The sequence below is a fragment of the Alexandromys fortis genome, unplaced genomic scaffold (genome assembly GCF_014885135.2).
Source record: "Alexandromys fortis isolate MF-2015 unplaced genomic scaffold, M_Fortis_MF-2015_v1.1 scaffold_144, whole genome shotgun sequence".
NCBI classification, from domain to species: Eukaryota; Metazoa; Chordata; class Mammalia; order Rodentia; family Cricetidae; genus Alexandromys; species Alexandromys fortis.
This window is the reverse complement of record NW_026068021.1, coordinates 2,518,086-2,544,308: the sequence shown is the minus strand read 5'-3', so window position 1 is coordinate 2,544,308 and position 26,223 is coordinate 2,518,086. Positions and strand designations below refer to the sequence as shown.

General features: G+C 47.1%; 1 protein-coding gene across 1 annotated transcript; it reads left to right on the top strand.

Moving 5' to 3' along the window:
• On the top strand, positions 1-24,865 carry Eif3b (eukaryotic translation initiation factor 3 subunit B). Its single transcript, XM_050163153.1, has 19 exons — positions 1-639; positions 7,667-7,859; positions 9,805-9,924; positions 10,151-10,208; positions 10,364-10,492; positions 10,729-10,886; positions 13,328-13,459; positions 13,538-13,604; positions 14,231-14,277; positions 15,985-16,195; positions 17,975-18,047; positions 19,017-19,139; positions 20,427-20,505; positions 21,135-21,273; positions 22,523-22,648; positions 23,217-23,294; positions 23,700-23,808; positions 23,925-24,041; positions 24,392-24,865. Exons 1-18 carry the CDS (start codon positions 174-176, stop codon positions 24,026-24,028), a joined length of 2,412 nt encoding a protein of 803 aa, XP_050019110.1. The 5' UTR covers positions 1-173; the 3' UTR covers positions 24,029-24,041; positions 24,392-24,865.
• Positions 24,866-26,223: the final 1,358 nt, after the last annotated feature.

The window sequence follows — 26,223 nt, the reverse complement described above, 5'->3', positions numbered from 1 at the left end:
CTATTTGAGTTTCCTGGGAATGGTGTGAGGAACGAGGGCGTGGGTGTCTCCCCCTGCGTGCATATTGGTACGATCCATTCGCTGCACGCACGTGGCTCCGCTCTAGCGGCTCGCGGTGATTCCTGGGAGTCGGAAGCAGGGCGGCCGAGCCGGGTGAGAAGCTGCGCGGGCCCATGCAGGACGCTGAGAACGTGGCGGCGCCCGAGGCGGCCGAGGAGCGGGCAGAGCCCGCGAGGCAGCAGCCAGCCTCCGAGTCGCCGCCGGCGGATGAAGCGGTGGGGTCTGCTGGGTCCGAAGTGGGGCGGACGGAAGACGCCGAGGTAGACGCTGAGGCCGGACCGGAGCCAGAGGTGAGGGCCAAGCCGGCGGCCCAATCCGAAGAGGAAACGGCGACGAGCCCTGCCGTGTCGCCCTCGCCACAGCCGGCGGAGCGATCCTCAGCGCAGGAGCCTCCTGCTCCCGGAAAGGCGGAGGCCGCAAGGGAGCAGGCCCGGGAGCACGCCGCCGCCGGAGCGGAGGAGGAGGGCGGGTCCGATGGCAGCGCGGCTGAGGCGGAGCCGCGGGCTCTGGAGAATGGAGAGGCAGATGAGCCCTCCTTCAGCGACCCCGAGGACTTCGTGGACGACGTGAGCGAGGAAGGTAAGAGCTGTGATTGTGTCTGTGGGGAGGGGATCCACAGATGTCGAGGGCGCCAAGTCTTCCGATTGCAACGATCCGCCCCTACTTCCTCTAAAGTAGGGGACCACTTAGGGAGCCCACCTCTGGATGAAGACAGGACTTCTAGAGTTGATAGAAGGCAGGACGAGTTGCAGTGTCTGAGCCATTCCAGTTTCCAGCGTTGATCAGCTGGACCCTTCAGAGGGTCTAGTGGGAGGGACAGGACGTGTAGACGCTGGTGTCTTCCCCCTTTGCTGAAATGTCTTCCCTTCCCATCGGTTTCCATAGTAAGACATAGCCGTCGGACCAGCCCCGTTCCCGTCTGCTTATCTCTTTTTTCCCCTCCTTGGTCGGTACCCCGACCAGGCTTGTGTTGCACATCGATTTTTTTGCACACTGTTCGCTTTGCGTCTTGCATCATATTCTCTTCTACGGTGACTGGTTCTAAGGTATTATTTTGTCGTCCTGCCCGGGAGCCTGATTTTTAAAATCTTTTATGACAGCTGACTGCATGTGTTTTCTGCCGTTTCAACTTCCTGAATGTGTTGATGTGATTAATACCGAGGGGCAGGTAGGATCAAGCTGAACCTAACCTCTTTATTCTCCTGCATTTACTTCTGTAGTGCTATTACCACAGGCATGCACCGCCAAATAGTTGATTTTGAACAACTAGTGTTATGCCAAGAAAATCTAGAACCTCAATATAGTTGTCAACTTAGAACTTATAAGATTTGAAATACTAAAGGGGCTGCCATTTAATGTCACCATTGTTTTATTTAACTTTTGTATGTTTATGGGGTTTGTTCTTGTTTTCTAAGACAGGGTCTCCCTTAGCCCAGGCCAGCTTAGAACTCTTAATGTAGCTGAAGCTGGCATTGAACTGATCCTCCTGCCTCTACTTTAAGATTGCCAGGGTTTAAGGTATAAAGCACCATGCCTGGCTTGTTTTACTGTATTTCTTAAGGTAAAAGATGTTTTAGCATGAGAAACAGATAAACTGTGCCGATTCTACCGATCTTCCCTCTGCAGGCCTTGAGGAAGTTTCTCTGTGGACAAAGCAGGTTTCTGGTTTCCCACCTCTTACCCTGATCTCTGATGTACCAGTTCCCTCAATGTTAAAGCCTAAGTTTTGACTCTGAAGCTCCTTTTGAACCACTGGTTATTTCTTTGGGGTTGGAGTGTCTCCTTATTGCTTCCTAGTTTCAGACAGGACCTCACACTGTATCCCATGCTGGCCCAGAACTCATGGTCATCCTCCTGTCGTCCTTGAATATGTGTTGGGATTACAGGTGTGAACCACCGTCAAATATAGCTGCTTTTTTAGGGGAGAGGGGTGTCACCTTAACTCGGGACTCTCCAGTTGGCCAGACTGGCTGGCCGTTGAGATTTTTGCTTGTACCTTTCTAGCACTGGGAATACAGGTGTGTGCCGCTGTGCCATCTTTTTACCTGGGTACTGTGAATCCTAACTGAAGTCCTGCTACTTGCCCAGCGAGTACCTTGTTGACTAACCATTTCTCTATATGCCCCCCCAATCTTATCTTTTCTCCTTCTCAAAAGTTTATCTTTATTTTTTAAATTGAAAATTTGTTTTATGCTAAGGAGCATTTTGCCCTCCTGCATATCTGTTATATCCATGCCTAGTGCCTGTGGAGGCGGTTGGATCTCCTAACTGGAATTAGGGTTGGTTGTGAGCCACCTTGTGGATGCTGGGAATCAAGCATGAATCCTTTAGAATAGCAGTGGTGCTCCTAACTGCTGAGCAGTCTTTCTGGCCCTTGTTTGTTTGATTTTTAATTTTGGGTATGTCCCTTTGTCTGTGTGGGTTTGTGTGAGTGCAGGTGCCACTAGGACCAGAAGAGGGTGGCCAGTCCCCTAGAGCAGAAGTTACAGGTGATTGTGAGCTACCTTATGTAGGTACTGGGAAGCAAATGGGCCTGTCTGGTGCAAAATGAGGTGGGTTTTTTTTTTTTTAACACCCCCTAGACAGAGTTTCTCTGTGTAATAGCCTTGGCTGTCCTGAAACTAGCTTTTGTAGACCACTCTGTCCTCAAACTCACAGAGATTCGCCTGTCTCTGCTTCCTGAGTGCAGGGATTAAAGGCATGCATCACCACTGCCTGGCTCAAAATGAGTATTTAAAGAGTTATTTGAGCCCACTTAATTCCTAGATTCCAGTGTGTAAATTATTTCCAGAATTGGGGAAAATGGAAGTCAGGGGTTTCTGATGTGACTACAAGGCCAGCCTGCCTCCATCAAGTCTGTGGGGAACCCAGTGGGTCCCGTGTATGAAGGGAGTACAGAGTAATGAGGAGGCTCTGGTCCTGAGAACGGAAACTCTTCAGGCCGTCTGGTCTTGGGCTGTCATGTAGGGTGTCACAAGGGTGGGAAGGGAAGGCAGCCTTTTGGTCCTTAACAGGGGGAGCAGTGTGGAATCTGTCTTGTCTCCTTGTTCTGTCTGGTTGTGTGTTAGTATGGGGTCTCCTGTTCTGTTGTGATCATGAACAAGTTGCTTCCCCAGGTGGTGTGCATGCCTGTCATTCCAGTAGTTGGAAGGTAGAGAGAGAGGAGTTGGAGGTTGTCCCCTGCTACATAGGGAGTGCAAAGCCAGCCTGAAGTACCTGGGACCTTGTATTAAAAAACACATGAAAAAGGACTGAAGAGATGGCTCAGCAGTTAAGAGCACTTAGTGTTCTTCCAGAGAACCTGGGTTTGATTCCCAGCTCCCATATGGTGACTCATAACTCTCTGTAACTCCAGTTTGAGGACCTTACGCTCAGGTACCAGGCATGCATGTGGTGCAAAACATTCATACACATAAAATAAATTTTTGTGGCTGGAAAGATGGCTCAGTGATTGAGCACTGGCTGCTATTTTAGAGGACCTGGGTTCAATTCCCAGCACCCATATGGCAACTCACAACTGTGTAACTCTAGTTGCAGAGACTGGCACCCTCACACAGACATATATGTAGGCAAAACACAAAATAGACATAGATTTCTAAAAATAAGTAAATAGATAAATTTTTGAAGGATCCAAACAAACTAACAATCAAATATGTGTTGCATTGTGGGGATAATTTGCTCTGCCCTGCCCAGGCAGAAGTAGATTGTTGAGGCTAGGCAGACGCTTTGAGCTCCTGGGAAAGAGTCTGTAGTTTGTATAGAAGCTGGCCTTTTTTTTTTTTTTATTACATCTTGTTAAGTTCAGATCCAGCTTAGCAGGCCATTTAATAGTATGGTGAGCAGGTTTTTAAAGGAACCCAGAGTTCACCATAGTTTCTGTAGTAAAGGTGTGTGGCATTGCTGTGTTGAGAATCTGCCTCTTGCCTCCTTGCTCTTTGCCTGATCTTTATTCTACCATCTTTTTTTTGTTTGTTTGTTTCTTTGTTTGTTTTTCGAGACAGGGTTTCTCTGTGGTTTTGGAGCCTGTCCTGGAACTAGCTCTGTAGACCAGGCTGGTCTTGAACTCACAGAAATCCGCCTGCCTCTGCCTCCCGAGTGCTGGGATTAAAGGCGTGCGCCACCACCGCCCGGCTTATTCTACCATCTTTGAAATGTTTCTTTTTGTTTTAAAGATTTATCTATTATATATAGTGTTCTTTCTGCACATTAGAAGAGGGTACTAGACCTCATAGATGATTGTGAGCCACTGTGTGGTTGCTGGGAATTGAACTCAGGACCTCTCTGGAAGAGCAGCCTGTGCTCTTAACCTCTGAGCCACCTCTCCAGTCCCTGATGTGTTTTAATTAAGTTTCTGTTGCTCTGACAAGATGTGGCCAAAAGCAACCCCGAGTCCATCATCCAGGAAGTAAGGGCCCACCAACAATGAATGACCTTTTAAAATAGTCATTTGGTTCCCTGGTAGTGGTACACACCTTTTATCCAGGCACTTGGGAGACAGAAGCAGGCGGATCTCTTGAGTTTGAGGCCAGCCTGGTCTACAGAGCATATCCCAAGATGGCCAGGGCTACACAGAAAAAAACCCTGTCTAAAAAACAACAACATAAAGTCATTTGGTGAGTTGGTCTGCACATTTGTGTAGTAGTCAGGCGTGTGTTCTCAAGTTGGTTTTGCCTTACACAGTGGGTTCCAGGGATTGAACTCACGTTATCAGGATTGTACAACAGTGAGCCTTCCTGCTGGCTCAGAATTTCCTTTTATTTTTAATCCTACTTGTTATTTGTTTATTTGTAAGTTTATTTTTAGATTATTTTGTATGTGTGAATGTTGTTTGCTTGCATCATGTACAGATTCCCTGGAACCGGAGTTACAGATGGCTGTGAGCCACAATGTGGGTGCTGGGAATTGAGCCTTAATCCTCTGCGAGAGCAACAAGTGCTCTAAAATGGCAGAGCCATCTCTCCAGCTCTATTTTTTCTTCTTCTTCTTCTTCTTCTTCTTCTTCTTCTTCTTCTTCTTCTTCTTCTTCTTCTTCTTCTCTCTCTCTCTCTCTCTCTCTCTTTCTCTCTCTCTCTCTCTCTCTCTCTCACACACACACACACACACACACACACATTCTTTCTATTTTGTTTTTCAAGACATGGTTTCTCTGTAGCTTTGCATCTTGTCCTGGAACTAGCTCATGTAGAACAGGCATGCCTCAAACTCACAGAGATCTGCCTGCCTCTGCCTCCCGAGTGCTAGGATTAAAGTCGTGCGCCACCACCTCCTGACTATTTTTTTCATATTTTGTGTAAAGACGTTTTGCCTGCATGTATGTCTGTACCACATACATATGTTGTTTTAGGGGGTCAGAAGAGGGCAGTGGGTTCCCTGACTGGGATTGCAGATGATTGTGAGCCATCGTGTGGGTGCTAGGAACTGAACTCTGGTCCTTTGGAAAAGTAACAAGTGCTCTTAACTGCTCAGCCATCTCCCCAGCCCCACATATCTATTTTCTTTTTGGTCTTTTGAGACAGGGACTCTCTATGAAGACTATGAAATCTCACTATGACTGCCCAGGAACTCACTTTGTAGATTATGCTGGTCTCAAACTCGAGATCTGCCCATCTCTGCTTCCTGTAGTCTGGAATTAAAGACATGAATTTCCCTGTGAGGTCAAACTTCTATATTTTAACTAGGATCTTCTTCTATAGCCCTGGATAGCCTCAAGAATGGCTGTCTTTTTGCCCCAGTTTCTCAGGTGCTGAGAGCATTCTTACATCTAGCTTACCTTTCTCTTGGTGTTCTTGTGCTGAATGTGTGCACGTGGAGACCCGAAGTGTACAGCAGGTGTACCACCCCACCCCCCTTTTTTTGAAGGTAGGCCCTCTGATTGAACCTGGAGCACCGTTTCATCTAGACCGGTTGCTCAGCAAACCCCTGAGATCCTTTTACCTCTGCCCTCACCGCCTTGGGGTTATAGATGCATGCTTCTACACCTGGCTCTTTTGAGACAGACTCTTACTGTGTAGCCGTGGTTGTTCTGTAATTCACTATGTCGATCAGGCTGGCCTTGAATTCACCGCATTCTGCCTACCTCTTGAGTCTTGGGACTGAAGGCATGCACTACTATGCCTACCTTACTTACACTTGGCTTTTGTGTGGGTGCTGGAGATGTGAACTTAGTTCTTCATGCTTGTGGGCAGGGAGCACTTTCCCCTCTGAGCCTCCATCGTAGCCCTTTTTTCACTTCTGAGAATGAAGTGGGACAAAGGGTGTTTGTTGATATTTGAGATATTTAGTATGTTGAAGTTGCTTTTCTTTTTAATAAGATTTGTTTTTAGTTTTAAGTGTATGTGTGTGCACATATGCCCTTGGGGGCCAGAGGTGCCTCCTTGAGCTGGAGTTAGACTGGTGGATGAACTGCCCAACATAGGTACTGGAGCAGAACTAAGGTTCTTTGCAGGAACAGTATATGCTGTTGATGCTGAGCCATTTCTCCAGCTTTCTTCTTTTCTTTTTTTGGTTTTTCGAGACAGGGTTTCTATGTGTTGCTTTGGAGACTGTTCTGGAACTCACTCTGTAGACCAGGCTGACCTCGAACTCACAGAGATTCACCTGCTTCCCAAGTGCTGGACACTGCTTCCTGGCATCTCCAGCTTTTTTCAATTTCCTGAGACAAGGTCTTGTGTAGCCTAGCAGGAGGCTGGCCTTGTGTTTTCTTCTTGTTCTTCTTTCTCCTCTTCCCCCTCCTCCTCTTCCCTCTTCATTTTTCAAGACAGAGTTTCTCTGTGTAACCCTGGCTGTCCTGGAACTCACTGTGTAGACCTGGCCGTCCTCGAACACAATCCTCTGCCTCCCGAGTGCTTGGATTAAAGGCTTTCTCCACTACTGCCTGGCTTTTGTTTTGTGCATATTTGAGGATGATGACCTTACACTCTTGCTCCTCCTTCTTTCATCTTCTGGGTGCTGGGGTTACAGGTGTGTACCCACACACCTGTAAAAGATTTGAGTGAAAAGGAGCAGTGATAGTTTCCAGAGCAGCTAGAAATTCATGCAATAAGCCATTCTTTAAGGGTTTTTTTTGTTGTTGTTTGTTTTGTTCTTTTGCATTGCTTTTTTTTTTTAAAGCGTACTATTGGAGATTGAACCCAGGGCTACGTTTGTATTAGGTCAGCAAGCTCTTCCTCTATTATATCTGCAGTCTTTTGCATTTTATTATTTTTTTTTTAAAGTAATTCTTGTGTGTGAGTATGGATAAGGTCAGAGGGTAACTTTTAGGAATGGATTCTTTCCACCTCATTAAGGCAGAGTCTGCCCCTGGAGATCAGGCTGGCCTTGAACTCAAAGATCCACCTGCTTCTGCCTCTACCTCCAGAGTGATGGTATTAAATGCATGCACCACTCAGCAGTCACAAATGGGTACGTTTTGACAATACTTCCCATCAAAAGGTGTGTGAGGATTAGCCTTCCTGATTCTTTGTTGTTTAATCTAGGTCGTGATTTCTTTGTTCATGATAAGAGCACTTAGAGTAGATGCCTCTTAGAAGTGATCAGCCTGCTAGCTAATGGATGAGTGCTTCTTGGTTTAAATAGAAGCCACTTGACATTTCTCTTCCTCCTTTAGAACTACTTGGTGATGTACTCAAAGATCGGCCTCAGGAGGCAGATGGGATCGACTCGGTGATTGTTGTAGACAACGTTCCTCAGGTGGGACCGGATCGGCTTGAGAAGCTCAAAAATGTCATCCACAAGATCTTCTCCAAGTTTGGGAAAATCATAAATGACTATTATCCTGAAGAGGATGGAAAGACAAAAGGGTGAGAGTGCTAGTTGCTGAAGCAACAGCGGTGGGCTTGGGGACTTGTGTATTCCGTCCACCCCAGAGGGACGCTCCTGACAGTGGAGTTTTGGTTCTCAGGCCCTGGGCAGGACTCTGAAATCATGATGTAGTGAGTGACCTCAGACTGAGGTTTCCAGAGCTGATGCCCACAGGAGTAGCAGGGGGCCTGGTATAGGTTCTGGACAGAGCTACCATTGTCAGCCCAAACGCGGAAGCCTGCCTTTGGGATTTCTCTCAGAAATAATTGTTAAAACATTTTGACTTATCTAAAGTAGTGAAAGCCTGCATTACTGCTTAGTTACTTCCTTCATACTGTTAGCTAAAATCATGGGGGTAGCCCAAGGTTTCATGGCCTGCAGTTTACTTTTTCTCTTCAAAACTAGGTGTTTCCTATTTGATTCTAGTCCCCCATTGTGTCTGGTGCTGTGTGTGGAGCCCCAGTCTAAGCCTTTAAGTGCTTTGCTGCATTTGACTGTGGGCTGTTTGCTTAGATCCTGCTGTGCAGGCCTGAGGCTCCTGTCTCCCATCCTAGGAGGCTCTTGAGCGGTGGGACTGGCTGCCTTCAGTGAGCTGGACAGTGGTTGCTGCCATATTTATAGGGGGTCGTTTGCCTCTTGCCACTGTGGACAGACCTTTAATGCCACCTTGTCTGAGGGGAGTATAGGATGATAAGGTTACCTTCTTTTAGAATTAAAGTCTTAGTGTTTTAAAAACTATCTACAAAGTTATTATTTTTGCAAGAATCATTGGTTCTAGGCAGTGCTACTGTTGTATGGTTTTTATTTTATTTCTAAAGGTTATATTTTATGCATTTATTTATTTTGGTTTTTCAAGACAGGGTTTCTCTCTGTAAACCTTGGAGCCTGTCCTGGAACTAGCTCTTGTAGACCAGGCTGACCTCGAACTCATAGAGATCCACATGCCTTTGTCTCCTGAGTGCTGAGATTAAAGGCTTGCGCCACCACCACCCAACTAGATTATATTTATTTTTATTTTATGTGCATCGGTGTTTTTGCCTGCATGTATGTCTGTGTAAAGGTTCCAAATCCCTTGGAACTAGAGTTACAGTTGTGAACTCTCATATAAGGGCTGGGAATTGAACCTGGGTCCTCTGAAAGAGCAGCCAGTGCTCTTAACCACTCAGCCATCCCTCCAGCCCCTTGTTTTTTGTTTTGTTTTTTCAATTCTGTTTTATGTGCGAATATTTTACTTGCATGTTTATATGTGCACCACATATGTGCTTAGTCCTCTCAGAAGCCAGAGAAGTGTCTCATATGATTTTTGGAACTAGAGTTATAGACAGTTGTGAACGTCCATGTGGGTGGGTACTAGGTCCTCTGCAAGAGCAGCCATTGGTCTTTTGTTGTTTTGTTATGTGGCCTTGGCTGGCCTGGCACTCACAGTTCTGCCTGCCTCTGCTTCCTAGCTATGGGATTAAAGATGTGGGCCCCCTGGCCAAGTTAAGAACTAGTGCTCTTAACTGTTGCTGAGCCATTTGGTTGAAAGGTAATCTCTTTGACTGACAGTTGCTTGCTGTGTTAGGTGTTTATCTGTATTGAAGCTTCCCCTGAAACCCTGTGTCATTTTTCTGTGATGTGTAATGAGTTCATTACTGTATATGTAAAGTGGACACTGCTAGGTTTTGGCATACATGCATCATATCACAGGGCTATCATGGAATAATGACTATTTCTGTTAAACTTTTCTTTCAGTTATAACTATGAAGTCACATTCTTGAGATCTTTCTGTTAGGATTTCATTCTTTAGGAAACTTCTTGGTCTGCATGTTGTACTCTAGTCTTCAGGGTGACCCGCCTTGGGGATGCTGCAGGACAGCTAGGATCTCAGCTCATGTAGAAAGGTCTCAGCGTATAATAAGTCTTAAAGGTACATGTGTGCAAGCTGCTTGCCTTCTCGCTCAGGTACATCTTTCTGGAATATGCTTCTCCTGCCCATGCTGTGGATGCTGTGAAAAATGCCGATGGATACAAGCTGGACAAGCAGCACACGTTCCGGGTCAACCTCTTCACGGATTTTGATAAGTGAGTTGGAGCCTGAGATAGATCTGTGGTTGGTGCCTGTGGGTGATGGGAAGTTCTTCAGTAGGTGCTGATGTCTTTAAGGTGATTGACTTCTGTTGGGCAGCAAAGCATTTCATGTTTCTGCTTTGGGCATGGGGTAGTTGGAGAGGCTTTGGTGCTGCCTGCCTGGTCATGCTCCCCTATCCCATCCAGACTGTGCCACTTAGCAGTGCCTGTTCTGTTCCAGGTACATGACGATCAGTGATGAGTGGGACATTCCAGAGAAGCAGCCTTTCAAAGACCTGGTATGTTTCTGTGAAACCCCTGCTTTTGTAGTCAGGAGAGATTTGATAGCTTGAGGTTTAAAGGTGTCTGTTGAATTTGCATCTGTCATAAAGTGAGCTTTCTTTGATTAAAATTAATTCAGTGCACTAAATCTCTCAATTTTGATTATTTTTAGGGAAATTTGCGTTACTGGCTGGAAGAGGCAGAGTGTAGAGATCAGTACAGTGTGATTTTTGAGAGCGGAGACCGGACATCCATCTTCTGGAATGACGTCAAGGACCCAGTTTCAATTGAAGAAAGAGCGGTGTGTACTATCGGCCGTGGCCGTGGCCACGACTGTCTCCTTATAGCAGGGCTGGTTTCTGTCCGAAGGAACAGGTGAAGGCTCTTGTTCTCTGAGGCTCTTGACTTGACTCTGAGAACAGTGTCACTCCTGTCCCAGCTTGGAAATAGGTTCTGAGAAAAAAGATGCCTGTAGAAGGAAGTGTCACTGTGCTTGACTTTTTGTCATTTTAAACCCTATTCCTTCCTTCCTTACAGAGATGGACAGAGACTTATGTGCGCTGGTCCCCTAAGGGCACCTACCTGGCTACTTTTCATCAGCGGGGGATTGCCCTCTGGGGAGGGGAGAAGTTCAAGCAGATTCAGAGGTTTAGCCACCAGGGTGTACAGCTCATCGACTTCTCTCCATGTGAAAGGTGAGTGGCTTAAACTCCTCTTGTTGGTCCCCTCAGGTGGCTTCTAGTAGTCTCTGACATAACAGAAAAACATCCCAGAAAGATTTCGGAGAACTCCACTTGGGAGGATGGTAGCAGGAGAGAGATGTCAGGGCCAGCCAGACTTATAGTAAGTTTGAGACCGGGTTAAGCTATGTGACATGACACCCTGTCTCAAAACAGAGGAGAGAACTCATTGGGGCTGGAGAGATGGCTTTTCCAGAGGACCTGGGTTCAATTCCTAATACCCACATCCCAGCTCACAACTGTAACTCCAGTTTCAGGGGACCTGACACCCATGGTAAAACACCAGTGCATATAAAATAAAAACAAATAGGGAGCTGGAGAGATGGCTCAGAATTTTAAAGTCTGGCTGCTCTTCCAGAAGTCCCGAGTTCAATTCCCAGCAACCACATAGTGGCTCACAACCATCTAGAATGAGATCTGGTGCCCTCTTCTGGCTTGCAGGCAAACACTGTTCATAATAAATAAATCTTCTAAAAAATGAAAATTAAAAAATAAATTTAAAAAATGATTAAAAAAGAGAACTCATGGATGTTTTCCATCAGCACTTGGCACTGCTCCTTTACACCTCCTCACATAGTGTGCAAACTGTCCAAACCACTGGGGGGGAGGGGTGGACTGGAGAGATGATTAAGAACACTTGTTCTTGCAGAGGATCTGGTTCAATCCCGAGCACCCGCATAGTTGCTCACAACCATCTATGACTCCAGTTGCAGGGAATCCACTCCCTTTTCTGACATACAAGGGCACTAAGCATGCATACAAGCAAAACACTCATACATATAAACTAAATAAGTTTTTTTTTTAAAAAGGGGGGGCTGTGTGTGTAAGAGAGACAGCTGGCCTGATGCCCGTGCTAGAGTGAGACTTGACTGTCCTATTACCTCTTTGGGAAGCCTGCTTAGTTTCCTCAGCAGTCAGCTCACCTGTGTTCTGGGAGCACAGTTAGGATGTGGCTTTCTCTTTTAGTATAGGGCTTGGCCCCAAATTATTGTAGCTGAAGCTGGCTTCCCAGTGTCTTCTCTTCCCAAGTGCTGGGATTGGGGCTGTGCACTACCACACCTGATATGATGTATCTGTCCCCCTGAGCAAACGGAGCCGTCCTGTCTTTTGTTAGGTCCTATGTGCTTTGGTTTGTAGATTGCAGTTTTGGAACTCACTTGTTACAGACTTGAGCAGTTTTTATAATGTAACGTTGCTGATCAGGATATCAGTCTTGGCAGCCTTGGCACTGCAGCAGTAGGGCCCTTTGCTGGTGTTTTCTGGCTTGCTGTGGCCGCTCTCACTGTACCTTGCTTCAAGGGGTCGTGTGCTTAGGAAATCTGTGCCTTGTGAGAACAAATAAAGATTTGTTCAACAGTGTAGAGATGCTCTCTGTCAGGTAGCTAATTGCTCATTTCCCAGGATACTCACTTTAGAACTGTATGCGACCATCTGTTGTCTTTATCCCATTAGTCTTAATTACACGAGTGAAGCTAGGAGAATCCACACCACTCTTCCTTCTAGACCAGCCCACTCAAGCAGACTTTTGTTGGGGTGTTTGATTGATTTCCTGGTGCCACTCCTGGGTGGGAGCACTATTCTAGGTAACTTGTAGTGGTCTGTAATTACTTTGTACTTGGTTGTACTTGCCCCACCCCCGAACTTGGAGAGATCAGATACCATTCTTGGGGATCATGGTATATGGAGGAAAGGCTGGTTCCCTACATCTTGGCAGTGTGATGTGGAGTCTTCTGTTTTATGTTGATTTCATTGGTTAAATAAAGAAACTGCCTTGGCCCATTTGATAGGCCAGCCATTATGTGGGTGGAGTAGACAGAACAGAATGCTGGGAGAAAGAAGCCAAGTCAGTCAGTCGCCATGATTCTCCCACTCCAGACAGACACAGGTTAAGATCTTTCCTGGTAAGCCACCTTGTGGTGTTACACAGATTATTAGAAATGGGTTAGATTAATATGTAAGAGCTAGCCAGTAAGAGGCTGGAACTAATGGGCCAGACAGTGTTTAAAAGAATACAGTTTCCGTGTAATTATTTTGGGTGTAAAGCTAGCCGGGTGGCGGGAAGCAGCCCTACTGCCCCACCACAACAGAGTGGCGCGTCGTGGAAGGAGGACAGCGCCTTGTCTTCCTGAAGGTTGAGAACAAAAAGATGCACCTGGACTTTCCTTGGACCTCTCTGCATTTTTAAAGCGTCGGGTAGAGTTGGGGTTCGTAAGCCGCGTTGCTTATTGAAATTAGAAGTCACTTCTGCCTTCCTCCGTGGAAAACTTGTACCTTCCATAAGTGTTTACAACAGTAGTGGCCTGTGAACTTGTATCTGTGACCCACAGAAATGTGTCCTGGAACTGTGACTCTTATACCAAAGGAAGTGCTGTACTAAGTGACCTCCTCTCTTGCAGATACCTGGTCACTTTCAGCCCGCTGTTGGATACTCAGGATGATCCTCAGGCCATCATTATCTGGGACATCCTCACAGGGCATAAGAAGAGAGGTTTCCATTGTGAAAGCTCAGCCCACTGGCCCATCTTCAAGTGAGTAGACGTTAGCCCTAGTCTGCCTGTGGCCTTTTCATGTTCATTGGTACAGCCTGGCACTGCTTTTCTCCACAGGTGGAGCCATGATGGCAAATTCTTTGCAAGAATGACTCTGGATACTCTCAGCATCTATGAAACACCTGTGAGTTTCGTTTTGTTTTCGAGTTTCTCTGGGCATTGGACTAGAATCCTGCATGCTAGGAAACTGCACTACTATTGCTGAGCTTCCGTGGCAGTTTTTGTGTTCTAGAAGACAAATCATGAATAGTTGGATGCGTGCATGGCTATACTTTTCAGTATGGATATAGTTAGTGCTTGCTTAATCTGTACTGTAGTAAGGGAGGCAGGGCTTTGGTAAACCTACTGCCCAATTAAATAAATGCCAACTCCAGTGCCCTTGCAACCCTTCCTGTGCTGGGTGAAAGTCTGGATTTTCCTGTCCTGGCTCCTACTGAAGTTGTTTGGATGTTTGTTGCTGTTTACCTAGCCTTCATGCTTGTAATGTTCCCTAGATTCAGCAGAATCTTACACTGTTAAGAGGGGGGGAGAGGGCTGACAAGATGATTCAGTGGGTAAGGTACTTGTCATCAAGCCTGACAACATTGCACTATGGAAGCCAAGAACTCGGCTCTTGCACATTGTCTTCTGGCCTGTATGAGTGCTCTGACATATGCTCCAGTCTTCAAAATAAGTGTAAAAAGAGGTACATAGAGTTAACATGGCCCTGACTTTTCTGAACTGTTTTTATTTTCCCCCACTCATGGGCAGTCTATGGGCCTTTTGGACAAGAAGAGCTTGAAGATCTCTGGAATAAAGTAAGTGAAAGTTTCTGTAAAGTCAGTGTCAATATGCTCTGGTTGCTATAACAACACAGGATGGTTACCTTCAAGCAACAGAAATGTCTCTTTCCCTCTTGAAATTGGAAGTCCAAGTTGAGCTAGTAGATTCTGTCTGATGGGGGCTTTCTCTTCAGTGGATGGTGTCTCTCAAAAATGGTTAGAAGGAACCTTCAAAAGGCATTCACTGGGTCCCCCTTCCCTTCCTTAAGACCGATTTACCTCACAAGGGCCTCACCTATGGTTACTATATTTGAGTTCCACTGTACGTTTGTTGAGCACATGAACAGACCTTCAGGCCATTGCAGCTGGTGGTTTTTTTTGGACAGTGTTTCTCTGATAGTCCTAGCTATCCGGGAACTAGCTCACAAAGATCCACCTACCTCTGCCTCCTGAGTTCTGGGATTAAAGGTGTGTGCCTCCATCGCCTGGCTGCAGCTGAGTTTTCAATTTCTTTTTTCTTTTTTTGTTTTTTCGAGACAGGGTTTCTGTGTAGCTTTGGAGTCTAACCTAGAACTAGCTCTTGTAGACCAGGCTGGCCTCGAACTCACAAAACCTGCTTCTACCTCCTGAGTGCTAGGATTAAAGGCGTGCACCACCACCGCCCAGCTGAGTTTTTAATTTTTAAGAGTATCAGGCTGGAGAGTTGACTCAGAGGTTAAGAGCACTCAGTTAAGCACTTAAAACAAGTATTTGCTTGCCTGTTTCTGCAAACACTGGGATGCTAGTAGTGACCCCGGCTCACTGGCACAGAAATAAAAAACTAGGGGCAGAGAAATAAAAACACTAAGGTCAAAGAGTGTTGCCCAGCGGAGTAAGTACAGTGTGGAGACTTGTGCACAGTGACTTTATCCTCTTCAGAAGGCTTTCAGAAGATCTTCCCTGCTGCTGCTGTGTTCTATGGGGTGAGACTTGGGTACATGACAAGGAACTGCAGTTCATTCTGTCTTATTTATCTGAAGTCCTTGGGAGCTGGGGTGGTGAACACTTAGCAGCCCAGAGGACACTGGTATGTCCTTTTTTTATGTTCCTGGGTCTCATTTGAAAAACACATACACTGATCTTCAATAGGTTTAAAATCAAGTTTGGATGTGGTGGTAGGCTTCTGCAGTCCAGCTTGTCAGGAGGAGAAGGAGCGGGGAGGATGCTTGAGCCTATAAGCTGGAGACCAATCTAGGCAGCCGACCTTCTCAACCAAAAAAAAAATGCAAAATGAGAGTATGGCATGTTTAGACATTTTTCACTGTCACAGTGTCTGCCCTGTGGGATCATTAATAGAGGAGAAGGCATTGTTTACTTGTCCTACCGCCCGCCTTCTGACTTGTAGTCTTCCCCTTTGGCACCTTGGTTGACCTTTACATACCCTGCAGCCAGAGTCATCAGCCTGAATTATATTTGTAAAGAGCAATGTCATGTAGTGGCTGAATATAGGGCTGGTCTGCATTGAGAGCTGGCTACGATGAGCAGCATCTGTATGCCTAGGTCCTTGCTGTCACAGCAGTGTGATCATGCGACCCCGCCCCCCAGGGTTAGGACAACTGCAGGCTGTACTGTGCAGTGTGCAGGGCTGGTGTGTAGTGGCCAGTCTGCCAACGTAGAGCTTTTAAGAGTAAGTGTGTTCTCTCCTGCTGCTCAGTTCTGTGACCACCTGTTCTTTGCATAAACTTTAATCCCTTTGTCTTACAGAGACTTTTCTTGGTCTCCGGGCGGTAACATCATTGCGTTTTGGGTGCCAGAAGACAAAGATATTCCAGCTAGGGTAACCCTGATGCAGCTCCCCACCAGACAGGAGATCCGAGTGAGGAATTTGTTCAATGTGGTCGACTGCAAGTTGCACTGGCAGAAAAATGGAGATTACCTGTGTGTGAAAGTGGACAGGACTCCCAAAGGCACACAGGTGAGTAGTTGTCATGGGAGTTACATCTAAGTGAACTGCTGCTTTTGACGAGTTGTTTTTGTTTGTGTGCGTGCTTGGGTATAGGTATGCAGGTGCCTGAGGATGCAGAAAGAGAGCTTCAGATTCCTAGAGTTGGAGTTAGAGTTGGTTGGGAGTCACTTGGCTGGGTGGTTGCAACCTAATGTGGATTTTCTGCAGCATTCTTCAGCTCCTGCAGGGTTTTGTTGTTTGGTTGTTTGTTTTGTTTTGTTTTGTTTTTTGTTTGTTTGGGAGGTATTAATAAACTGCTGGTTTATTGCATAGACTCATAGGGTACTTTATTGTTGATACAGTCGGCTGTCTGGTCATAGAGAGTGTTCTGGTTAAAGGCTTCTTTTTTTTTTTTTTTTTTTTTTTTGGTTTTGTTTTGTTTTTTTGAGACAGGGTTTCTCTGTGGTTTTGGAGCCTGTCCTGGAACTAGCTCTTGTAGACCAGGCTGGTCTCGAATTCACAGAGATCCGCCTGCCTCTGCCTCCCGAGTGCTGGGATTAAAGGTGTGTGCCACCACTGCTCGGCTGGTTAAAGGCTTCTTTTTTTTTTTTAATATTTATTTATTTATTTATTTATTTATTATGTATACAATATTCTGTCTATGTGTACGCCTGCACGTCAGAAGAGGGCACCAGACTCCATTACAGATGGTTGTGAGCCACCATGTGGTTGCTGGGAATTGAACTCAGGACCTTTGAAAGAGCAGGCAATGCTCTTAACCTCTGAGCCATCTCTCCAGCCCCTTAAAGGCTTCTTAAACTGACTTTTATAATTGAATTTCACCTGAGAAACTTTTGTATGACCCCAGGCAAATATGTACACAGAGTAGTACATATTCAAGTCCAACATAAGCGATAATAATGTTATTTTAAGATAACTCTTTGATATGTGCATGTGTATGCCTTTATTATTAACAATGAAAGCAAGTTTGTATGCCAGTTAGAGGGGGTGTTTTAAGTGCATGAGTGTCTTGTCAGCTGCATGTATGTCTCTACAGTGCTCTTGGAGGCCAGAAAAGGGCATTAAGATACCCTGGAACTGGAATTACAGACCATGGTGAGCTGCCATGTGGGTGCTGAGATTTGAACCCAGGTCTTCTGCAAGAGTAGCCAGTGCTGTTAATCACTGAGCCATTTCTCCTGTCTCCCCCATCTTTTTTTTTTTTTTAAGATTATTTATTTATTATGTACACAGTGTTCAGCTTCCATGTATGCCTGCAGGCCAGAAGAGGGCACCAGATCTCATTACAGATGTGGTTGCTGGGAACTGAACTCAGGACCTGGAAGAACAGCCAGTGTTGTTAACCTCTGAGCTATCTCTCCAGCCCACTTTTTTTTTTTTTTAAACAATCCCATTTATATTGTAGTATGTGTCAGCATTTCATTCCATTCTTTTCATGGTTGACTACTATTCCAACACACATCCATCCACATGTTGATGGACGCACATTAACTGGTGAGTGAGTAGTAGTGGGACTGCTGTTGGAAGTGGTGCTGCCTGAAGGTCATGGTGCAGGTTGCTCCACAGTGTTGAGTCCTGTGGTCCCCTTGATGGACTAGAAGACCCTGAGAACTCTGATAGATGTGCTTCAGCATGGACTTGGACTATGCTGTCATTGTGGCAGCTTTATCGCCAGCTTTAGGGATGTAGATGTGCTGGGGACTGAGCGCCACCTTCTGTTAGCTTGTCCAGTTGTGCTCCCTATTCCTCCAGAATGTTACCCTTCTTTTTTTTTCTTCTTATCAACAGGGTGTTGTCACAAATTTTGAAATCTTCCGAATGAGGGAGAAGCAGGTACCTGTCGATGTTGTTGAGATGAAAGGTAAGCTTCCGTGTAGCAGGAAGGGCCTTCGTGCCCTTGTCTCGGACAGCTCTGCATGAGCCAGGTACTTAAGCAGTCTACCAAAGTGGAGTGACAGCAGGAGTAGTCAACCCAGATGACACTGACCTGGAGCACATGGGTTAGGCTGGCTAGCTGCAGGGATCCTCCTGTCTGCCTTCCTGTGCTAGGGTTACAGGTGCACGTGCCTGGAAATCTCCTTGAATGACTAACTTGCTGGTTACAGTTCCAGTCATTTTGTTTCTGTTAAATAAGAGTCTTGTTCTATAGCCCGTTGGTCTTGAACTCCTAATCTTAATGCCTCAACCTCTTAAGGGCTGGAATTATACGGCTGTACCACCAGGCTTGGCTTTCAGTTTTTTATTTTATTTTCTTAAGTTTAATTTTTTTGTTTTTTGTTTTTAGTGGATGGTGGTAGGGTCTGCGTATATGTATATCCTGACTACTTGGAACTCATAGAGCCCACCTGCCTCTGCTTCACAAGTGTTGGCATTAAATGCGTGTGCCACTATGCCCACCCTCACCTTTTTTTTTAACAGAAGAAAGATTGATGTACTTTATTTTCCCTCTAACTTCCCCCCTTTGCTGGAATAGTCAAATAGTTTCTGCCTTTGTCTGGCAAAGTGTTTGTGCCTTTCATTTTACTTTTATTTTTTTGGAGTAAGGGATGACAGTGTGGTGGCACAAGCCTATGATCTTAATATGCAGGAGGCCAGGGCTGGAAGAGTATAAGTTCTGGTCCAGCCTTGACTTTTTACTAACACAGCATCATAAGCAGATTAAACCTGCTACCTTTAAATCTGGCCTCTGTTTGATTGCTTTTGCTGTCAGTTGATCTATAGTGAATTGCGGGTTTCAGGGTGCTTATCTCCAGTTGAGTGAAGATCTTCATAATTGAAGATGTTGCTGTGACAGATGACAGCCACTGACTTCTCTTGTTCTTGATTGTAGAAACCATCATAGCCTTTGCCTGGGAACCCAATGGCAGTAAGTTTGCTGTGCTTCATGGCGAGGCCCCTCGGATATCCGTCTCCTTCTACCATGTAAAGAGCAACGGGAAGATCGAACTCATCAGTAAGCAGTCTGCCCCCAGGCTCCCTGTAGAGAGCTTCTCAGAGGCTTGGATTGCCAGTGTGGGTCAGATGATAGGCAGGATGCTAAGGTTGGGGTTACTTGGAACAGAGGGAACACATATATCCTCATGTAATTAAAAGACACTCTCCCATTTGACATGGAGACAGCATGTATCTTTGCTCGGGCTCCCCAAGGGCTACTGCTGCTCACTCTTGTCCTTGTGTCATGACAGCCCACACAAGTCAGCGAGTTTCGGGCTCAAGGCAAGCCAAGCTACGCAGTGTTGCCCTCATTGGGGTGGATCTGCAGGGTTGCCCCAGGCTGTGTTCCATATGCTTCTTCTAGGAAGCCAGCACCTTGTTCCCTGTGCTGTAACAGTCGTGCCAGGGCTTTCTTGGACTTGGACTTCTGAGACCCGTGAAGTGTGCTTTCCCTTTACCTGGGTCTAATTTTTTGTGATAGAATCAGTTGGCTGTGTTGCAAAGTCGATTATGTTGTTGATTCTCTTAGATGTATAAAATGTGGACAGTTGCAAACATTATAACAACAACAGGAAAGGTGCTGTTTGTTTCCTGACTGTGTGTGGTATGTCTTTCTTCGGGCTGTCAGCACTAGGCTCAGTCGGTGCTTCATTGTGCATTGGAGCTAGATGGGACAGTTGTCTGTAGCTCTCAGAATGTGAGACTCTTGCCCCATCAGAACCAATATGGCTGTAGTGCTAGGACTTCGCCCCCCTTTTACTCTACTGCTTCTGAGTCCTGTGGCCAAGGAGATACCCAGATGTTAATGCCCTGTTTGAAGGCAGGTGGCTGGCTAAGAGAGGTCTGAAGGTGTAGGCAAGGAGTGACCTGGGGAGTCACCCGATTTGCTTTGCCAGCTTTGGGTGATTGGGAAGATGATAAGCTTGAGGTTCTGTGAGAACACTGAAATGGTGACTTGATTAGGTTAGCCTTGGTGTTATTGAAGTCAGGTCTCTGAAGTCTGGTAAACACCAAGGACTCCAGAGATGAGTCACTGCTATAGTTACTGTAAGTGCATTCTTTGTCCAGTTGCATGTGAAGTTGAAAACAGTATCCACCATACTTCTATACCAGTCAGCACCCATCACCCTTAAGCATGCTTCATGACTTCATTTCTAACTGAATGGAGCAGTTGTTTTAAAGTAGTTCTCCTAAGGTGACCAGTGGGTATGTGGACTTGTCTTTGCCAGCCCTCCTCAAGGGTAGCACTGTCTTAGCTAGAGAGGCACTGGCACAGTCCCCTCATAGGTACTTGCTTTTCTTGCAGAGATGTTTGACAAGCAGCAAGCAAACACCATCTTCTGGAGTCCCCAGGGACAGTTTGTGGTGCTGGCCGGGCTGAGGAGGTGGGTCGGGGCCCTGCCCACTATGGCAAGCAACACCCTGCCTCCTTAGGGTTTGTGTTGAGATGGAGCATCTCACTTGATAATGGTCACAGCTGAGCCTCTGGCCAAACCAGGCTGATCGCAGTAGTGACTTGCAGATGACAGCTCTTCTGTGATCATAGCCTTACGTTCTCTCCTGTGAATCCCGTGTCTTCCAGTGGGACAGATGCTTAGCTGGAGGCAGCCTTGCCCTTTGTGGTTGGGGTGCCTTTTTCTTGCTCCCCTGCATTCCATCTGAGCACATAGGAGTAGTGAGCAAATCCAGCCTCGACCTCTGGTGGGAAGGACTGCGTGGATTGCTCCCACTGTGGTGTGCATGTTACCATAGCTCTGGAGGCTTCTTCAGGTACCACCTTCTCTAGATGCCACAGATCACTCGTGCACATCATGTCCTGATCCCAGTCTCATGAAATTTGTCACTGTGAGGACAATAGGGTTAAAGTCCAGGGAGCTACAGCCCAGCAGAGAGTGGGCATCTTGGTCCTTGCTCTTTCCCCACCCTTGTGACTCAGTGGAAGTTAGGGGCATTGGACCTCTCAGGGTGGAGATGCAGGGTGATTGTGGGATGCAGCTGCCTTGTCATCCCACAGCATGAATGGTGCCTTGGCGTTTGTCGACACTTCAGACTGCACTGTCATGAACATTGCAGAACATTACATGGCCTCTGATGTTGAGTGGGACCCAACCGGGCGCTATGTGGTCACCTCTGTGTCGTGGTGGAGCCATAAGGTAGGTGGCAGATGCTGGGCCCTCCAGGAATGAAGTCTCTCAAGGCTGGTGACAAACTGGGATCATTGTATCCAGGGACCCTGGGTGAGAGGATACTACTTAAAAGCCTTTGCGGCTTAGGGAACCCATCTGATCCAGAGGGGTCAACTGCCAGAGCATGGGCTGCTATCCCTCCTGAAGGCAGACTGTTTTCTGTGTTTACCGATGGGTGGACACTTGAGCCATTCTGTGCAAACAAAGCCTGTAAGCTCAAAGGGCTCCAGCTGGTGAGAAAGAGCTGTTGCTTCCCAGATGGCTTTGGGTAGTGTCTGGAATAGCATTCTCTATGTTCATCATAGGATGTGATGCCCTCCCAGATGTCAGTGCAGCATGGCCCATCCCAATACTTGTTTAGGATTGATTGACTGATCGATGTATTTATGGTTTTTCGAGACAGGGTTTTTCTGTGTAGCGCTGGCTGTCCTGGAACTAGCTCTGTAGACCAAACCAGTCTGGTCTGGAACTCACAGAGATCTGCCTGCCTCTGCCTGGAATTAAAGTGCTGGGAGTAAAGGTGTGCGCTACCATGCCCAGTTTAGGATTTTTTTAATTAATTCATTTTCTATGTGCATTGGTATGGGTATAGGATCTCCTGAAACTGGAGTTAGAAACAGTTGTGAGTTGCCATATGGGTGCTGGAAATTGAACCCAAGTCCTCTGAAGATCAGTCAGTGCTCTTAACTGCTCAGTCATCTCTCTAACCCCTTGTTTAGGATCTTACAGGACCGGGGGTGCCAGTGCGTAACACTCACCATGCAGAAGGTCCTGGGATCTATCCCCCGGAACCCTCCCCCCCACACCAAAATGGGGGTGTGTGAAACTCTTAAGTCCCATGTGGGGCCACTCTGTTCAGTCTACAAAACTTCCAGAGCCCAGCATTTGGGTTGAGGCAGTGCTTCGTTGAGTCTTGCTGGGAAAGACAAGGTTAGCTGGCTAAGCTGTGGCTGGTGCTGTCAGTAGTTGGCACTGCTGGGGAAGTTTTCTTGTCTCAGGCCTGCAGGTGGGAGGAGCACCTGCTGACTGCTATTGACATGGTTTTCTTAGATCGTTGTGTTTGCTCATCACCTTCCCTGCCGGAGGATGAGCACAGTCAGGTGCAGGTTTTGTGTTTACAGTGTGCTGAGTACAGGTTGGTGCTCTGGCTACTAAGAGTAAAGATGTCATGGTGGCCTTGCACATTTTGCGTGATGGACCCCACTGTCCTGTCTAGGTGGATAATGCTTATTGGCTGTGGACCTTCCAAGGACGCCTTCTCCAGAAGAACAACAAGGATCGCTTCTGCCAGCTGCTCTGGAGACCAAGGCCCCCAACGCTCCTCAGCCAGGATCAGATAAAGGTCTGTGGTCTCTGCTTGGTTGGGGGTATGGGTGGAGTTGTGGCACTGAAGGAAATAAGGCATTTGTCCTGTGACTGGAAAGGGGCAGTGAATGGGGAGTGGAGGTAGGACATGGAGAGGGCGTCTGAAGAGATGTAAGGCCAATGAGACCTGACCTGGATCAAGGTCAGGCACTAACTCTAAAGTTGCAGGCTTAGCAATACCTGCAAGCTCAGGAGGATCATGGGTTCTTCCAGACTCTCCTGTATAGTAAAAGATAACCTTATTCTTCCTGTCTCTTCCCTACTCCCCAGAAAACCCAGGAGTCTGACTAAGCCACACAGGCTATAAATAAGCCCTAGTAGAATTGGAAGAGCTAGGCGGGGTTAGGTGATGGGATAGGCTTGTGGTCTTAGGTCAGAACTGGGAGTGACTCACCTTAGGAATTGTCTCCATGAGATGAGACTCCCCAGCCGGTCATGCTAGTGCCCTGGGGCTGAATCCTCTTAGTCCTGGAGGCTGTCGGTGTACACTGGCATCTGAAGACAGCAGTCGCGGTTCAGTCCTAAGAGACTTGTCTTGGTTTCAGCAAATTAAAAAGGATCTGAAGAAATACTCTAAGATCTTCGAGCAGAAGGATCGCCTGAGCCAGTCCAAAGCTTCAAAGGTGAGCCTGAGGGGATGCTAATGGGCGCGCATCCCTGTCTGGGCCTGGGCAGTAGTGAGAAGGGTGTGCCAGGAACCTGATCTGGCTTGTTCTCCCACGTGTGAGGTGGCAGTTAGTAATGGGCAACAGGGCCAGCACTGGTGCATGGAACCAGTGCCCACTAACACTGGGTAGAAGCTGGCTTTTCCTTGATAGAAGCAGGAGGTTCTAGGATCTAGAAGAGAAATGAGGGTCCCACTTAAGGAGGTTCTATGTAAGGCTTGCCCAGCACAACAGAGCTGGAATACAAGACTCTGCTCGTCCTCTTCTAAACTTCAACAGTGGTTGCTAGACACAGAGGATGGTGGCTGTGGTTTGTGGTTGAGCAAATGTGTCCTCATCCCTACAACCTTCCCCACATGATAGGAACTAGTGGAAAGAAGGCGGACCATGATGGAGGACTTCCGGCAATACCGAAAAATGGCCCAGGAACTCTACATGAAGCAGAAGAACGAACGTCTAGAACTACGGGGAGGTAACCAAGTTTCTGGGCGTGTCTGCAAGTGGAGTGGTCCCTCAAGGGTGTGGACTAAAGAGCCCTGCAGCTGACATTGCAGCCACCAGGGGTCAACCTGCTCTTTGTCGTCTTAGGGGTGGACACTGATGAGCTGGACAGCAATGTGGATGACTGGGAGGAGGAGACCATCGAGTTTTTTGTCACTGAAGAGGTTATTCCTCTAGGAAGTCAGGAGTGACCTCAGCACTGTGGTAAGAGTTGTGAGTGTGAAGAGAGCAGTGGGTGCCTGCTGAATTAGACCACAGCATAGAAGACACCCAGGAAGGTGGTGGTTGGTAGGGAGCTTGGGAAGAAGTGGAGGCTGGCATGAGGGCAGTGCTACAAGAAGGAGGATCGGGCACAGTACTGTCACCCAGTGTTGGTAGTGTTGGTACAGGCCACAGTACAGGAGTGAGTGCCTGTGTGTGGTACTAAGCCTCGGGGTGATGGTGGTGCTACTGACTGATCTGAGGCCTCCCCATGGCCTGGAGTGTGGTCAGTGAAGAGTCCAGCTGTTTTCCCCTTGCTTTGTGGCTGACTAAATGTGGCTCATCTGTTGCAGTGTCACTGTGTGTGCCCAGGATCCGAGGCCACCCTTCACAGAGAGCCTTGGGCTGGCTTCTCATTGTGCTTTCTTTCTCTGGACTGCGAGTGCGCCCGGGGTTCTTCCATCCCGACACAGCTCTGTGCCTTCAGCCCCTGGGTCCACAGTGGGGACACTTGAGGCTCCACTCTTTCTTGCCCTGTTTGGGTTTTTATGCCGTGTCTGCTGTGGGGCCTCACTGCAGTTCTCCTGGTCGCTCCTTTCACTCCTGCTGCCCGTGGTGTTTCCAGAGCCTCTACCTGCAGCTCAGTGGAGTTCCCGTTCACAGACTCACTGTCCCTGCTTGTGTCCTGGAGACCTTCAAGGGGACTGCACGCCCACCACTGACGTGTGCCAGTAGATCTGGAGGCACCCCAACACCTTGCGCCTGTTCAGATTTTACAGGGCCTCTGTGCAGGTTGGATGTGGGAATAAAAGCAACCCTGTGTGAAAGTGTTGTCTTTTTGCAATTTGTAATGGCCTTGAGGCCTGCCATTCCTGCTCCCAATGGTGAGGGTATTTGCACACTTGCACCTGGCTTGTTGAGAGCTTGTCTGAAATCTGGCCAGGAGCTAGTGTACCAGATCCCAGATGCAATGTCTTCCATCTGTTTCTGTGAGAAAATATTCATCTTACCCTGACAGAGTCCTTTAGGTTTCCCAGACCTGGATAAGTTGGAAAACAGGTACAGAGGGGGTCAGCCACTTAGACACACACCTCTGTAGTTACCTAGTGTCCAGTAGTGAAGACAGCATACTGGTATAGATGGGCTCTACCCAGAGTGAGCTGTGACCAAGCTCTATGCAACCTGCTTCTCTCAGGCTCCCACCTGCTCTGCATCTTTTGTGACCAGAGAGTCACCTCAGGCTGGGCTTACAGCCATGTTGTGCCTGCAGAGCATGTACCTCCAGCAGAGGACAGAGATCAGTGATTTGCGTGCATCATTCTTGGGAGGTAGTTCACTTTTCCTCCTGGGTCTTAGGTTCTTTATTCCTTTGGACTCTCTGAGGTTCCATCATGGTTGCAAGACCTTCAGCAGCTTGACCCACCTATTGGCCACTTCCATGTTCTTTAAACACCTTCTTCCAGTTTCACAGCAGTGAGATGAAAAAGGCACACACAGAGCATATTTTCAGGTGTTTTGGTTTTTTGAGGTAGGGGCAGCTTTGATTATCTTGGAACTAGCTCTGTAAGCCAGACTGGGCTCAAACTCACAGAGATCCGCCTGCCTCTACCTTCTTAGTGCTGGGATTAAAGGTGTGGACTCTTTTTTTTTTTTTTAAGATATATTTATTATGTATGCAGCGTTCTGTCTGCATGTTTGCCTGCAGGCCAGAAGAGGGCACTATCTCATTACAGATGGTTGTGAGGCACCATGTGATTGCTGGAAATTGAACTCAGGAGGACCTCTTCTTCCACAGCCAGTGCTCCTAACCTCTGAGCTTACCCCTTTTTCCTTTCTTTTTTCCTTTCTTTTTCTTTCTTTATTTTTTTTTTTTCTTTTTATTTTTTTGTTTTTCGAGACAGGGTTTCTCTGTATAGCTTTGGCGTCTGTCCTGGATATCCTCTGTAGACCAGGCTGGCCTCGAACTCACAGAGATCCATACCTGCCTCTGCCTCCCGAGTGCTGGGATTAAAGGCGTGCGCCACCACCGCCCAGCTCTACCCCTTTTTCTAAATAGTTTTACTTTCATAGTATTGTGTGTATGTGTTTGTATATGCACACACACGAGTGCACAAATTAGTGCTGTGCATGCTTATGAAGGTCAGGGGAACCTGCAGGAAGCACTTCTTTTGTGTGTATCCTAGGA